This window comes from Trachurus trachurus (genome assembly GCF_905171665.1).
Source record: "Trachurus trachurus genome assembly, chromosome: 9".
Classification (NCBI taxonomy): Eukaryota; Metazoa; Chordata; class Actinopteri; order Carangiformes; family Carangidae; genus Trachurus; species Trachurus trachurus.
The window spans coordinates 31,904,685-31,919,915 of NC_139895.1; the positions used below are offsets into that span (position 1 = coordinate 31,904,685).

Here is a 15,231-nt window from a genome sequence, read left to right on the forward strand (position 1 = left end):
GTTGAACTATCCCTTTAAATAAAGAACAAACTGAGAATGAAAACAAGAAGTTGGGTGAAACTTCCCCTAGCTCTTTTCTGACAAGTCCCTCATGTGAATTTATTCTGACTCTAAATGTTTCAGTCAAATCCAGGAAAATGGGTTTGTACAAAAAAAAAAGAGATGTCTGCTGTTCTTTTATAAAAACAGCCTTTAATGAGCAGCATTAGCTCTTAGCAGCTAACAGTGAGGTTAGCACACAAGTGCTAAGGATTGTGAGCAGAATGTGCAGTCTGATGTGACTGTAGGATTATCTGCCTGTGCTGGGATGAGCTTTAGTCTATCTAAGGCCCTGAACAAATGAACAAACTGTTACTGTTATGGATGTTATTCAACTAAATTAAGCACCATCATCCCTCCAGGCTGTCAGTAAAAGTCTATTAGTCCTTCTAATCTTTCTAATCGGAATTAAATGTACTGCTACTCATTCGTTTGTGAGATATTGAATCTTTCTGCAGACAATTTCAATATAATGTATGTATATATATAGTATATATATTTATATATATATTTTTTTTTTAATCCGTGCTGTGATGTGCAACAACAACACATAAAAAATAAACTATGGCCAGTTTACCACTTGGTGAACAACTTGGGAACAACAACAACTTACGGTAGAGACTTAAAAACTGAAGGGCTTTGTATGTCTGCTGTGCTTTCATAAAGACTTCCTGCATCATACTCCCTGTGCTCATACATCCTACAGGCAGCTTCCTGTCATTGGCCTGTCCTTAATTTACAACCTCTAGATTAAGTCACAACACAAAAGCCGTCCTGACCTTTGCAAACATTTTGAGCCTAGAACTGGGGTCCCTGGATGTAGTGACCATGACTTTAGGATCTTCCACTCCAGCCCATTTGTACTCATCATCCATGTGAGAGCTGACGCCTGCAGGGACAAAAGAATTAATGATGATTGAAGAAGATAGAGGACGGAAGTCTGTTGACAACAGTGAGAAACAACACCACCAACCTTCTGCTCCTTCGTCTTCATACTCCACCAGTTTCTGTAGCTGCAGAGCATCTTTGCGAATCTCAGTTGGCAGAAGAGCATTTTCTGCAAAGAGAAAGAGAGGGTTATGTAATACAAGGACCAGAGTGTGTACAGCAATTTGTGTAGAACAGAATTTCAGCAATGTGCCATGATCCTACCATCGAGTGCTTTCTTCAGCTTCTGCTTTTTGTCGTCTATTGTTCGGAGCCGGTCCTCCTGTGCCTTCCTGTACAGGTACTCTCTCCTCAGTCTCACCTCCCGACGAAGCTGGAGGTAACAGAGACCGTCAGAGTCAGACCAAACTGTCTCAACAACAGACGCAAGTTCTTAATAGGCCTAATGTTCATTTAGCAGGAACATGTGGGTAATCTCAACGTCTCAGAGATGAGATGAGTTCTTAGATGGCACCGACAGGGATGGACAAAACCGAGAGGCTATAAACTATCATTACCATTACTATCATTAGTCTGGGAAACTGGTGCATCCAGTCTCCATTAAGGGCCCTGATGAGGAGGATGTCTGGACCTAGACGTTCTATAGTGGAGTTGGATGACAAACTAGACACATGTGCCCACCAGGGGTTCTAAACGTTGGTAAGAAACTCCTGCAGTTTTTTTTTCTGTGCCCATGGCTGCCAGTGTTCTGCTCCACTCTGTGAAATGCTGTGGAGGAAGGATTAAAGGGATAGTTCCATTTTTTTTTAAGTGGAGTGGTATGAGGTCCAAATAGCCACTAAGTGTAATATCTGCTGTAGAAAGGCCAGGCCACAGACCGGCATTTTAGTTTAGTTTTAGTTTAGTTTAGTTTATTATTACGGGACAATGTACAATACCATTAATCCAGAACAGAGAAGAGATGGTTGTACCAGATTTAGCCACTAAGGCTAATTTCCATCTGTAGTCCCAACATAAAACTCACAATACAATCACAATAAAATACAGTTTACAGAAAAATACAGATCACAGTAAAATACAGGAGAAACCCAAGACATAGAACAACACATGGACGCACAGAGGCAACACACACACCGCCGCCCAGTAGCCACATGGACAACAGGGGGACAACATTGAAAACACAGACTTACATCTCCTCATTCAGAATAGAGGAACACAGAACACCAAAAAAGAAATAGTAGGCAAAGTGCAAGGTGCCCATAGCAGCAGGATGTTGACCGTCATACACTTATGTGTGGTGGACATATCAGTACAGTAACTGTGTAGTGGACAAAGTGCAAAGTGCTCATAGCAGCATTGTTATTCACAGTATTGATAGTAATAAATAAAGTGGTAATAAGTAAAACATGAAAGTGGCAACAGTGGCAGATGTAATACCAACGATGGTAGTTCTCAGTTACAAAAAATAAAAAGTTACCAACTATGGTAATGTGACAGGTGTATCTATGGATATCAGAAGAAAACAGAGACAAAAAGTGCTAACGAAGAAGAGAAACAACCCAATGAGTCGGGCAGAGAGCCTGACAGCACCATCTAATGTTGGCAACTTTGATGGCAAAGGAGCCATTTCTTTGTAGTAAGATAGAAACTGCGATAGTTTTTGTTGGTCTTCAGGTCGTTGGGGAGACTGTTCCATTCACCAATGGCCTTAACAGAAAAAGCTGATTGGCCAAAGGTGGATTTTCGAAATGGAATTTTACAGTCTCCACACGTCGCAGATCTTAAAGCTCTTGTTTTGTTTTCTGAACAAGGAAGGACGAATTTTTTCAGTGGAGGAGGAGCTGTATTATTAATTATTTTATGAACTAGACAAATGTTGGACAGTTTACAGATATTATTTCGAACAGCAGCAAGATGGTTAATCGTACAGCTTTGTTCATCTTGTAGCTACATAATCAGGGCTGTAAACTAGCTATTTTAGTCACCAAATGTGACTAAAATATTCCCCATGTGACTTCATTTTGGAGGGCTACATGCCATGGGGCGGGTACATGTTTATCCCGCTTGTCCTGTGTTGTTGTTGTGTGGACTGACAAATAGGCCTATATAAACACACACACATATCATACCCATTTGTCATCGTGGTGTTTTATTTTGAAAACTGTTTTCAAATTAAAACCGGTGTGTCCCTGGCGTCACCAGCCTTTAAAAGCTTGGTGCAGTGAGTGTGGTTGGAGCGCAGCAATGTGGCGACACATAACCTACTTAGTGTGGCTGAGTAATAGAATACAGAGTGAATATTCTATACTACTGAGTGATAGAATATAGAATAGAATAGAAGGAGTGTTTCCTTTGGAAGTTTCCCAATTTCAGTTTCACCTGACTGTCGTTCCCCAAGTGGCACAGGACTCTAACGACTGTCACATGGGACCCCAACAATGGTCAAGTGAAACCAGTACCTTTGTAAACACACCCACAGGTACTCTGGTGACCACTCCCACAGAGGTTAACCCTTGTGTGGTGTTCGGGTCAAATTGACCCGTTTCAAATTTTTACTAAAAGATAAAATATACAAGGATACGACTTTTCGACCTGAAAATCCATGGCCTTGGCTTATTTTATGTGAAGAACGTGTGAAAGAAAAAAAAAATATTGACAGGATATGCTACAATACCCCTACGCATTTATGTCCTTCATAGGATGTTCGGGTCAATTTGACCCGGATGAAATACATTGACTGACAGACAGGCAGACACACACACACACACACACACACACACACACACACTTACATGGACGCAGACACACACAAACACACACACACATATACAAACACACACATAAACACACAGAGACACACACACACTTACATGGACACAGACACACAAACACATGCAAGCACACACAGAGACACACACACACTTACATGGACACAGACACACACAAACACATGGACACACACGCACAGACACACAGAGACACACACACACTTACATGGACACAGACACACAAACACACACAGAGACACACACACACTTACATGGACACACACACACACACGCACACACAAACGCACACACAGAGACACACACACACACTTACATGGACACAGACACACAAACGCACGCACAGACACACAGAGACACACACACACACACTTACATGGACACAGACACACAAACACGCACACACAGAGACACACACATGGACACAGACACACACACGCACAGACACACACAAACTTACATGACATAGACACACACAGACACACAAACACACGCACACACACACACACACTTACAGACACAGACACACAAACACGCACACACAGAGACACACACATGGACACAGACACGCACAGACACAGAGACACACACAAACGTACATGGACACAGACACACACAAACACCCCAAGGCTTTACTATAGTGTATTTTTTACATACATTATAACTTTATCACAAAAAACGAATGACACTTCCATTGTTAAATGTGATCTAGCAGAGATTAAATGCAAACATGATTCATGTATGTTATCTATATTGTTTGGAACTGAGATAAAGAAAATATATGTTGGAGTTTTTTTATGTAAATATTTAGTTCTATATTTCTTTTAAAACCAACAATAATGTTCCGGGTCAATTTGACCCGAACAGTTCCAAAGGGTCCAAAATGTGAACATAACACAAGGGTTAAACACCTAGGTACTCCACTGTCTTTGTCTAGCTAGTGCGGACTAGTGAGACTTGTTGTGTACGAACTGATAAAGCCCCTTGGATAAGAGGCAAAACGTCTTCCCAGACAAACACAAGTCCAGTTGCCTATGATTCAATTTGCCCAGAAAATAATTATTACATTATATGTTGTATTATACTCAGCAGCTTTTTGTACCTATCCCTTTAAGAAAGGAGGCATGATGTTGCAGGACAAACTGATCAGGTGAGCTGCTTCTAGAGGCAGAACCAGAGCGATAGATATCTATCGCTCTGGGCAGAACCATAGACTGTAAAAAGAAGGGCAGAACACAGCTGGAATCTGTGATGGAGGTGGCAGGAGAGGGACTGTGAGACAACAACAGAGGGAGTGAGGGTGAGCACCAGGCCTGATATTACTCCTTATCAAACACTACACATCCTTTATACTGCACCAACAACTATACATATACATATAGTACCCTGTAGTGTTAATTTGTACAAGTTTACAACATTTTACGGTGTGACGTATTAAGCTGCTTTTATGTTTAGTCACTTAGAGGTAACAGTAAGAGGCAGTGTCAGGCAGCTGGAACCATTATAAACTCATTTACAGGTTAAATGTGGTACAACAACTGGGTTGTATGGGTGATATGACACGATAGTAACGCGTGTTCATGTATGTGTTGTGTATTAAAACCAAATACAAAACCTCCTGTTCTCCACCACAGAAGTCCTGCTAGCTGACTGACCGGGTAACAAGTCGTGGAACAGTTTCACGTTAACGTCAGTGAGGAAGGATATCAAGCCAGCACTAGTTAACGTCAGCAGTCCTGTTGAAAGCTAACGTTTCAACATACAACACACTTCACAGACACAAACAAAGCCAGCGCTTCACCGCTGGATAAACCAACTTACCATGTTTTCTTGTGTAGCTGGTTGTTAGCAGCAGGCGAGCAGCACGACTCACGTGGAAACACAACGTCCATACAAGAGCTTCTCTGATTCGCTAAACAGGGGAGCCAATGGAAGTGCTCGATACTGACTGTTTCCTCGCAACGGTTTTCAGGGCGCTTCACCGCCACCTACTGGTAAACTGCGGGAGTGGAGTCTAGAGGAGTTTCCTAGCGGGCTCCTCCTGTTTTCCCTTTTCTCTTCCTGCTACCGCATTCCAGTCTGGAAGGTGGCGCAAATGCCAGCCGCCAATCAAATTCCAATAGAAGAAGAAGAAGGCGGTGTCAATCATCCATATTGACCAATGTGGAGCGGAGCCATTGTCCCGCGTATCTGTACAAATCTGGAGAGTGCACTGCGAGCTGCTAGTAGTGAGTGTGTGGATGAGGACACGAGGAAAACATGGCCATGATGATGGAGGACAGCAAAGCTAGCAGCGAGCCTGACCTGGTGGAGACATGGATGAGACCTGTGCTTTCTTCCTCAGACGAAGAGGATCTCATCCAGCTGCACACCGACAGTGACGACGACGCAGACTTCTACAACATGGACGACCCAGACTATCAGATACCACCAGATGAAAGGTGTGTGTGTACATTTGCCTGTTAATGCAATGCTACGGTCGCAGACGTTTAGGATTAAAGCACCAGCAACTTTACAGAACGGAACAGTGCACATCTGTACGTGCATGTAAACAATCAACGATCACAACGTGCTATAGGGCATACAACTCCACACAACAATACTGTTATGTGGAGTTATATGCATTACACTCACTGTGTGTATGGACTACTATATTACAGTCCTCCATACACACAGTAGGCTAAGTGTAATGGCGTCCGAGTGTCTTTTTCTTGAATACCCAGGGGCGCAGATAGGATTTTTGAACTGAGGGGGGACCAAGCTGTCAGTAAATTATTTCAATTTAATTAGTTATTTTTGCCTAATTTGGGCTTTAACTAGTGCTCAAGTAGTTACCTATACTTTTAGTAATGGGCCAATGGTCAATGGCCAATGGTTTGCACCAAAAAGCCATTGGAGGATTCTTATTTGAAATCAAAACAGCAAATAACCTACCGTATATGTGCAAAAAAGAATAGGCTAAAAAATAAAATTGCAATGATTCACACTTTATTGTACTTGTGTAAACACTAAAACTAGGGCTGACCCCCCTCCCCTTTTTTTTTTCAAAATCATATGTTTCACGGTATTTGATGTTTTTCTTTTCAATGCAAGAGTGGGCTTATCCACATTTTCCTCTAATGAGAAAATAATTACTGAAGAAGATGTCTATGCGCACAAGAAGATGTCTATGCGCGCACACACACACAGGCGCCGTCTTCCTCACACTCACCCCGCCCCCCCCCCCCCCCCCCCGTTCTCATACACCCACTGCACCACACACACCTGCACGCATGTAAATACACCAGTACAGTTGTTTGCCAATAAATAAATATTCTCTCTATATATTTATTTCAGCACTGACGATGAGGATGAAGATGATGATGATGAATATAAGCCATCAAAGCCCTCCTCTGCTGGGTCAAAACATGGACGGCGCTCTGGAGGGGCCTCTGCTCCCCCTCCCCCTCCCGGTCCCCGTTCCCGTCCCCCTCCAACCCCGCTGCTGAGTTCACCTAAGCGTCGTCGAACTAGTCTGCACGCTGCTCGAAAGGCGGAAGGGGAAGGACAAAGGTGGAACAGCAGAGAGGAGGAGGACAGAAGGCCCGACCCCCTCCGGTTCTGTCCAGCCCGGAAACCCGGCCCCACCTTTGACACCACAGCAGCATGGACCCCTCTGTCGCTCTTCCAGCTGTTTTTTAGCACATCTGTTGTCAGGACGATTATCGACAACACAAATATCAATGCGTCGAGGAAGATCGTAGCTGGCTTGAAGTTCAATTGGAAGACTCTGACAGTGGAAGAGTTTTATATCTTTTTGGCCATCATCATCTTCTCCGGCCTCGTGCATGTCCACCACAGAGGAGACTACTGGAGGAGACGATGGCCGTACAACTTTATGTTCCCTGGCAATAAGATGCCGCGGGACCGATTCGAGGCGATCCTTTCTTCGTTGCACCTCAGCAACCCCAAAGAGGATGAGGACAACGATAGCAAAAAAAACACTCCGGACTACGATCGACTCTTCAAGATCAAGCCCCTGTACTCGGACATCGTGACAGCCTGCAAGGCTCACTTCCAGCCGTATCAGAACATCTCCATAGATGAGAGAATGGTTGCAAGCAAGGCCCGTATAAGTATTAAGCAGTACATGAAGAACAAGCCCACAAAATGGGGATACAAACTTTTTGTACTTGCAGATTCTTCTACAGGCTACACTTGGAACTTCTCTGTGTACACGGGGAAGTGTGAGAAGAGAGAGGGCAGCGCAGCTCACGGTGTGAGCTATTCTTCTGTAGTAAATCTTATGCCATTTTCGTTGCTTGGTGGGGGCTACAATTTATATGTGGACAACTTTTACACCAGCCCTACCCTCTTTAGAGATCTCCTCAAGAAACACATTTCCTGCTGTGGGACCATCAGGAGAAACCTGATTGGTTTTCCACAAACAGAAGCAAATGACTTACCAAAAAAGCCAGAAAGGGGGGATATTCGCTGGATGAGGAAAGAGAACCTGCTGTTTCTGAAGTGGTTGGACACGCGCGTGGTGACGATGTGCTCGACATTCCACAAGGCCTTCAGCGGACAGACGGTGAAGCGCAGGGTGAAGGAGGATGGGGAGTGGAGCATAAAGGACGTACCGGTTCCCGATGCTGTGTTGGACTACAACAAGAACATGGGCGGCGTCGATCTGTCCGATGCTCTTATTGGATACTACACCGTCCACCACAAAACCCAAAAGTGGTACAAGACTTTTTTTTATCACTTCATAGACGTAGCTGTTGTGAACAGTTTCCTGCTGCATAAGCAGCTCTGTAAGATCAAGTCTGATCCTGCCATGAAGGAGTGCACCCAGAAAGTCTTCAGGGAGCAGCTTGCTGCTGAAATGTTGGGCTTCAGTGAAGGCTCGGCGGAATGGGTAGCCCCGCCCAATACCACTCCCAGACTCTCCTGCATGCCGCGCAAAGACTCCGAATCTAGGAGGTACTGTAGGAGGTGTAAGGACGCTGGCATCAAGAGGGTGAAAACTCCCGTTTACTGCAGAAACTGCAACGTCGCCCTGTGCTTGACATCAACCAAGAACTGTTTTGAGCAGTGGCATGACGCGCAGTAAAATGTCTGACATGGATGGATTCTGTAAATATTGTAAATAGTTGAGTTTTGAAGTTTCTTTTCTAGTTATCTGTTGATCTTGATGATGGTTATTCTTATTAGGGTAGAAACCTAATGTTTTTGGCCAGGCTTATCATTATTATAGTTTGTTGTCTGACACTTGGGTGACTTTGGCCTCTATTATGCTCAAAATATCACTACACATGCTTTGCAACATCCACCAGTGCCTTATCACACAACACTGACTGTGCATGAACTCCGTTGATATGAGAAAGCAGTGCTACATGTGTGTTTTTGTCATGTAGCTCTGTTACTCTGTTAGCTCTGTTACTGTCGAGCTCAGGACTGTTTCCATATAAATGAAGACTGCTCCTCATCTGTATGTTCTGGTTCGAATAAACATGCACGACCATCAAATTCAAAATGTTCCTCTACCTCTTCCACATCGGATCCAGACATATTCTCCTTCTTCCACTTTCTGCACCGATGCAGACTGTCAACGCTCGACAGTCGACTAGTCGGGTCTTTTCCTATGGTAGCACTCGGGGGCCTAGAGCTCCAGAGTGTTATTTAGAAAATGACCGTAATTCTCCTTTAATGAACTGGCATGTACTTGAAGTTTAACACTATGATTGTCACGGTCTGACGGACCATTTGGGTTTTTCTTATGTAAATAACTTGGTTGACGTTAAAGCTGTCGGCCTTTCAATCTATACTTTCCCAAATATATATATATATATATGATGTTGTCTGAAGTTTACAACATATTAAAGCAACAAAAACAAACGCAATGTCTGAGCATTTCTTCTTGGGACAGCTTGTGTCCTGATTAAAGGGATAGTTCACCCAAAATTGAAATTTCACTCATTATCTACTCACCCTCATGTGGACTAAGGGCTGGGAGAAGTTTCAGAGTCCTCCGTGGCTTCTCTGAGTTACAGGGGGTCTCGGCGTAGCAGTGCATGTCCATATAACGGTTGCAAATGGATACCAACTGTCTTCGTAACAAAAAGACACACCAAAAAACATCCAAATACCTCCATGCTGCTCGTATGTAATGTCCGTCTTGTATTGAAGCCCTGAAATGCGAAATTGTAGAAAAAAATTAAATAAGTCTATATTTCAAGCTTGTTTTGTAGCAGAAGCTTCTCGAAGCTCCTCTTCCCGGTTCGTCTCTGGACGAACTGGGAAGAGGACAGACCCTGGTTCATCCAAATTTGACGAACCTGGAAGAGGAGCTTCCGCTACAAACAAGCTTGAAAAATAGACTTTTTTTCGGGACAATTTCGCATTTCGGGGCTTCAATACAAGACGGACATTACATACGAGCAGCATGGAGGTATTTGGATGTCTTTTGGTGTGTCTTTTTGTTACGAAGACAGTTGGTATCCATTTGCAACCGTTATATGGACACGCACTGCTACGCCGAGACCCCCTGTAACTCAGAGAAGCCACGGAGGACTCTGAAACTTCTCCCAGCCCTTAGTCCACATGAGGGTGAGTAGATAATGAGTGAAATTTCAATTTTGGGTGAACTATCCCTTTAACGCTTTGTCACGTCATCATAAATCTTGGTTGCTATCTTCACAACAGGATTGGGAATATGCCTACCAAAGCATTTTGAGCTCAACCCATAGGGGGCGCCACAAATGTGTATCTAAAAGCCCAGTGGACATCATTTCACCAGAATTGGTGTTTATACTCTGGGCTCAAGTATTAAAGGGGAACTATGCAAGTCTGTTTGCTTTTCCGCTGTTTTGCTAACCCTACTCATCGGCCATGTGCATTTGTTTGTTTTCAACGAAGCTGGCAAGAAAGCAATCCATGGAACAGTGGATAACTATTTATCATATTTGTCATAAACAATAGATTACAGTTCGGGTGTTGCGGTGCCGCAGAAACAAGAGGCAGAGGCTCTGATCTTACAAGGTTGGTTTTCAGCCAAGAGACGCTAGGTGGAAGGCAGAGAGCCTCCATTCTCCCTGGAACTAGTTACAAGTCATTGGTTTAACTGGCACTATTACTCCAAAGCTGTTTAATCAAGGTAAAAATGTAGCATAGTTAAGGTATAAATCATGCATAGTTCCTGCATAGTAAATGGAGTGCCACATGGTGCAAGTGGGCGTGGCGGCCTATCACATAATTGCTCACAACTCAAGATGCCTTTGAGCAATCCTGAGTAAACTCACTGGGGAAATTCAGGGCTAGGTTCATTTCATTTGGATTTATTTCAGTGATGGTATACATTCTCACATGGTAGCACATATTTACATAATGTACACATTTTCACCATGAATGAAAAGGAGCAGGATGAAGAAAACTTATACCTCTCTGTTGTTACAATTACATTGGCTTACTTCAACACCAATATTATTCTCTGTTTCAAAATGTTAAGAATGATGAAACAGTAATGACAAGAAAACAAACAAAATAAAATAAAATAATGGTAGACACCACTCATCTATCTATCTTTTCTTTTTTCCCCTTATTTTTCTCTTTCTCCTTCTTCTTTTTTGTAGATGCTTATTCTTTTTTAAACATTTTCTTAAACTGAGACATACTTGTTTTAAGCTTAACCTTGCAAAGTATGTTTAAAATCAAGCTTCAGTCTGTTGTCCCCTTCCTCCAATTTAAACAAGCTTTGTAAATGCATTTAAACATTATTTTTAGGGTCTGTATTCTATTATATCGGCCATTTTCAACAAACCTGCAGAAATAAAAAATCTATTTGAGGGATCTCTATTACCTGCCTTGTGGATAACTCTTACTGCTCTTTTTTGTAGCAGAAACAGAGGGGCAACGTACACACCAACGTTCGTTCAGATCTGATTAGGGGAGGGGAGGGGGGGCACAGTGGGACTCAGAGTGTGCAATTATTGGCACGCTGCAGGCTTTCTTGAATTTCCCAACAAGGGGATGAATAAAGTATTTTTCTTTCTTTGTGTGTGACTGGTCTCAGTCCCTCTTAAGCATAATATATTATGGTAGATAAGATATGACCACTTGCAAAACCAAAAGATTTGCATAACTTTCAGATCTTTCTTTCATAACAACAATATGATACATGATAGGTTCAAACAATTTTATTTAAAACATTGATAAATTACCTGTATTACATACAGTGTGCGTGTTCAAGATCTGTCTGTGAGCTGAAACCGTGTGAGAAATTACCTCATGGCTAATGCTCAATTAGCTTCCTTCCTGTGCCATCACTAGTTACCAGCAGAAAATTATGATCCAGAGGTTGAGCTGTAACTGTAGGGGAGGAAATATCTAGAGGCATATGACAATATCTCCCCAACACATATCTTGTCTTTCCGGTGTTAAGATTAGGTGATTAGGTTTTCAAAATAAAGTAAAGTAGCCTAAATATTTATTTAATCTGACTACATTTAAAAAATACTTTACTCTTAAATATTGGTGGTCATTAAATTAAACCCTTTAATAATTTAATTCTATTGTTAAGATATCTAACATTAGTCTTAGTTCAGGGATGGCAGATAAAGATTTCAACTATTCTTAACATAGAAGAACAGCCCTAAGATATTCAGAGGTCATAAAATATAACTAGTTAAAGGACATGATACTCAATCTTTTCTATTCAACTCAGAGGTTAAGGGTATGAATGTTACCAAATGAAACTTACCATATAACTAAAGACCAAATAAATATCCAATAACAGATTCTTAATTATTTAGAACAAAAGTCTCAACAAGGTAATATTAGAAATGAAGGGTTAACATTCCAGTTTATTGTGATGCATAAAGTGAACAAACTATAGCTAATAGTAACAATACAGATAATGCAACATACTTGATGTGTGGGAGCTCTGGTGAGCAGATCAACTCAAAGTGAGGTTATTGCTCTTTCCCTTAAAGGTGTCCAGAAAAGAAAATTGAATTTGAGTGTAATAACTCATCTATCAGATGATGTAGCCCAAACTTTGTGCAAAATTCTATTTTCGAGTAAATCCAGGATGAAAGTGTGGTATTTTTTATTTTTTATTTGCATTGGATAATGCAGGCACACAAATTATGTGTCACGTTGCCTATGATTCATCAGCCAATGATACTGGATCCGTCAACCGTCAATCAAACGTCTGAGACACACACACACACACCGAGCTCGGTCTCGCTCCAAACATTGAATATCCCGCCCGCTCGATAACGACCAATCAAATTAGTTTTCCTTACTTGGGTAAACTCGTGGAAACTCGTGGAAGGAGGCACGACAAACAGGACAAACGGCCATTTCTGAACACCTTTAAGTATCCAACCAGAACAGTCACTTCTAATTCACATATCAATCGAAATTTACAAGGGAATGCTGTTCCCATCTAGGGACCTTTTGACCATCAGGGAGTCTTTTCACATGACAACGAGTCACCTAAACCTTTTCACTTGACTGAGACCATCAGACCTACTACATTTCAATGGGAGACTGATGGTGTTTACACTTTAGAGTGATGGGAGACACTCTCCAAAGGGTGAGGTTCGCACCTAGGTGGTTAATTCATTTACATGTAATTAAAAGGCAGACTAGACATAGAATGATGACATCAGCTATGCTGCTAAAATGTTTTGATGTGAGGTTGAAATTCTTCCAAAAAATGGGACACGTGTACTGCACTTTATGAAGAAATAAGTTTGCATTTATTGGACAAACCAAACAATAGGCAAACTCACACACAGTGTAAAGAATGGAACATGTCATGGGGTGAAAAATAAATGAAGGGTTTCATTCCAAAATGTCACAGATCCATGTGGAAATCCAGTGTTTCTCAAATAACGATCAGCCGACAGTTTATTAGGGACACCTAGCTAAAGCTAATACACTTGAATGCAGCAGTCAGTTCTGTGGTTCGGCCCACCCCCCAGCTGAACGAGGAGGACAAAGCACATTACAATTCAGCAATTACATGAGTCATCACCTCTTCAGCAGTTTAAACAAGAACTGAGCACGCCTGCCTTCCTGAACGAGGACTGACTGCAGGACTGTTGTATCAGATTGCATCACTTTTAACTATGTACACTGATAACAATACACAAGTGACTGCACCAGTGCATGTATAATCATTCCCCTACTCAAAGAACTCCACAGGGTTTCACACTGATAACATTTCCACACGGTGTATGTATCACCTTAGAACAAAGCCCTTCAAATATATGTATCTATATACTTTATACATTCTCTTTTTTACTGTACAGTTAAGTCTCATGCTTTGCTTGAAACTGCTTTCAGCATTTATCCTCAATCACATGACAAAAGACAAAAATAACAAAAAAATTAAATAAAAGGAGATAACAACAGCATACAGTATTCAGGATCAATGCTGCATAGTTTCAACTTTGGATATCAAACATTATTTCTCTGTAAACCAACAGTGTAATCATATGTATGTATGGGCGATGGAAAATGTATGAAATCTTTCACTTGTCAAAACATGTCTAAAAATACACATTATTTTTCTTAGATGCAAGAATGCTCGACTCGTTTTGAAATGTTTTGGTGATGCAACTCATGGAAGATACTGTACTGTACGTCGTTTCTGTCTAACTGTGAGTGAGCAGGCAATTTTGAGGCGTTGGGCAAAAGAAATAATGGGTAAAGTGTAGCAGTCCACATCATCATCATCACCACCAACACATACGTACGTTTCCTTAAAAGCAGAGGAAATAAACCGTTTGGAGAACAGGTCACACATGAGGACAACAGGAAGCTGCATGATGTTTGACTGCTAAGGACAGTTTCAGCACAAATCACAAACAAAACCTGGACATTTTGAACAAAACCAAAAAAAAACAAGCAAAATAGGAGCAATAAATAACACAACAATAAAAGATGTTTCTTTTTTGGGGGGGAAATGTTGCACTTACAGATAAATTTAACATAATTCCATCATAGTCCTTGGTGAGGATGGTGGGTTACTCTATAAAAACAAACTGAAGACAAACAGATGGACTGACTCAGGTTCTGAACCCAACTGAGCTACTGAACTGTTTATATTAAGAACACTTATCATAATGGTTCATGAGGAAAGCGGCACATGATTCCCTTGTAGTAACATCCATTAAGGCAATTGCAGAAAACATGAAGAGAATTTGTCTGTAGCCTGTTTTTGTTTGTGTGTGGCAGAGAAAGAAAGGCCAGGAAAAAGAAGAGCCAATAGGAGGAGGGGGTTGTTTCAGACTTTTTGACCAGTAAATGATGTTAAATCATTAAAACAAAACTGATGACTTGGGTAAATAAGGCCAACACCGGCCGAGTGCATGTCATTAGCTTTTACGCCAAGACCACATCCACTTGTAAGCCAGCCAATTCCTAAAATGCAGTGAACACACGCACACGCAAAAAGAAAATCTCTCTGTTCACGCTGAGATGCCAGGAAGAACGAGTAAGTTTCGGGTCAGTGAACGCAACACTTGTG

At 41.8% G+C, this 15,231-nt stretch overlaps 2 protein-coding genes across 3 annotated transcripts in view; one reads left to right on the forward strand and one right to left on the reverse strand.

The window, feature by feature from the left end:
• Nucleotides 1–15,231, reverse strand: part of imp4 (IMP U3 small nucleolar ribonucleoprotein 4) — a 247,612-nt gene that overhangs the window by 6,253 nt on the left and 226,128 nt on the right. Inside the window, exons 2-5 of one of the 2 annotated variants that reach the window (XM_083979103.1) lie at nucleotides 5,535–5,563; nucleotides 1,192–1,300; nucleotides 1,013–1,096; nucleotides 819–928 (exon numbers count right to left, since the gene is read on the reverse strand). In XM_083979103.1, coding sequence (XP_083835229.1) covers nucleotides 819–928; nucleotides 1,013–1,096; nucleotides 1,192–1,300; nucleotides 5,535–5,537 — 306 coding nt within the window. In that variant the 5' untranslated portion in view covers nucleotides 5,538–5,563. Of the gene's footprint in view, nucleotides 1–818; nucleotides 929–1,012; nucleotides 1,097–1,191; nucleotides 1,301–5,534; nucleotides 5,627–15,231 lie in introns of those variants that run through there. The other variant, XM_083979104.1, reaches the window with a different exon arrangement.
• LOC310991066 (piggyBac transposable element-derived protein 4-like) lies at nucleotides 5,973–8,805 on the forward strand (the record flags this gene model as incomplete). Its single annotated transcript, XM_083978636.1, has 2 exons — nucleotides 5,973–6,154; nucleotides 7,050–8,805. 2 exons carry the CDS (start codon nucleotides 5,973–5,975, stop codon nucleotides 8,803–8,805), a joined length of 1,938 nt encoding a protein of 645 aa, XP_083834762.1.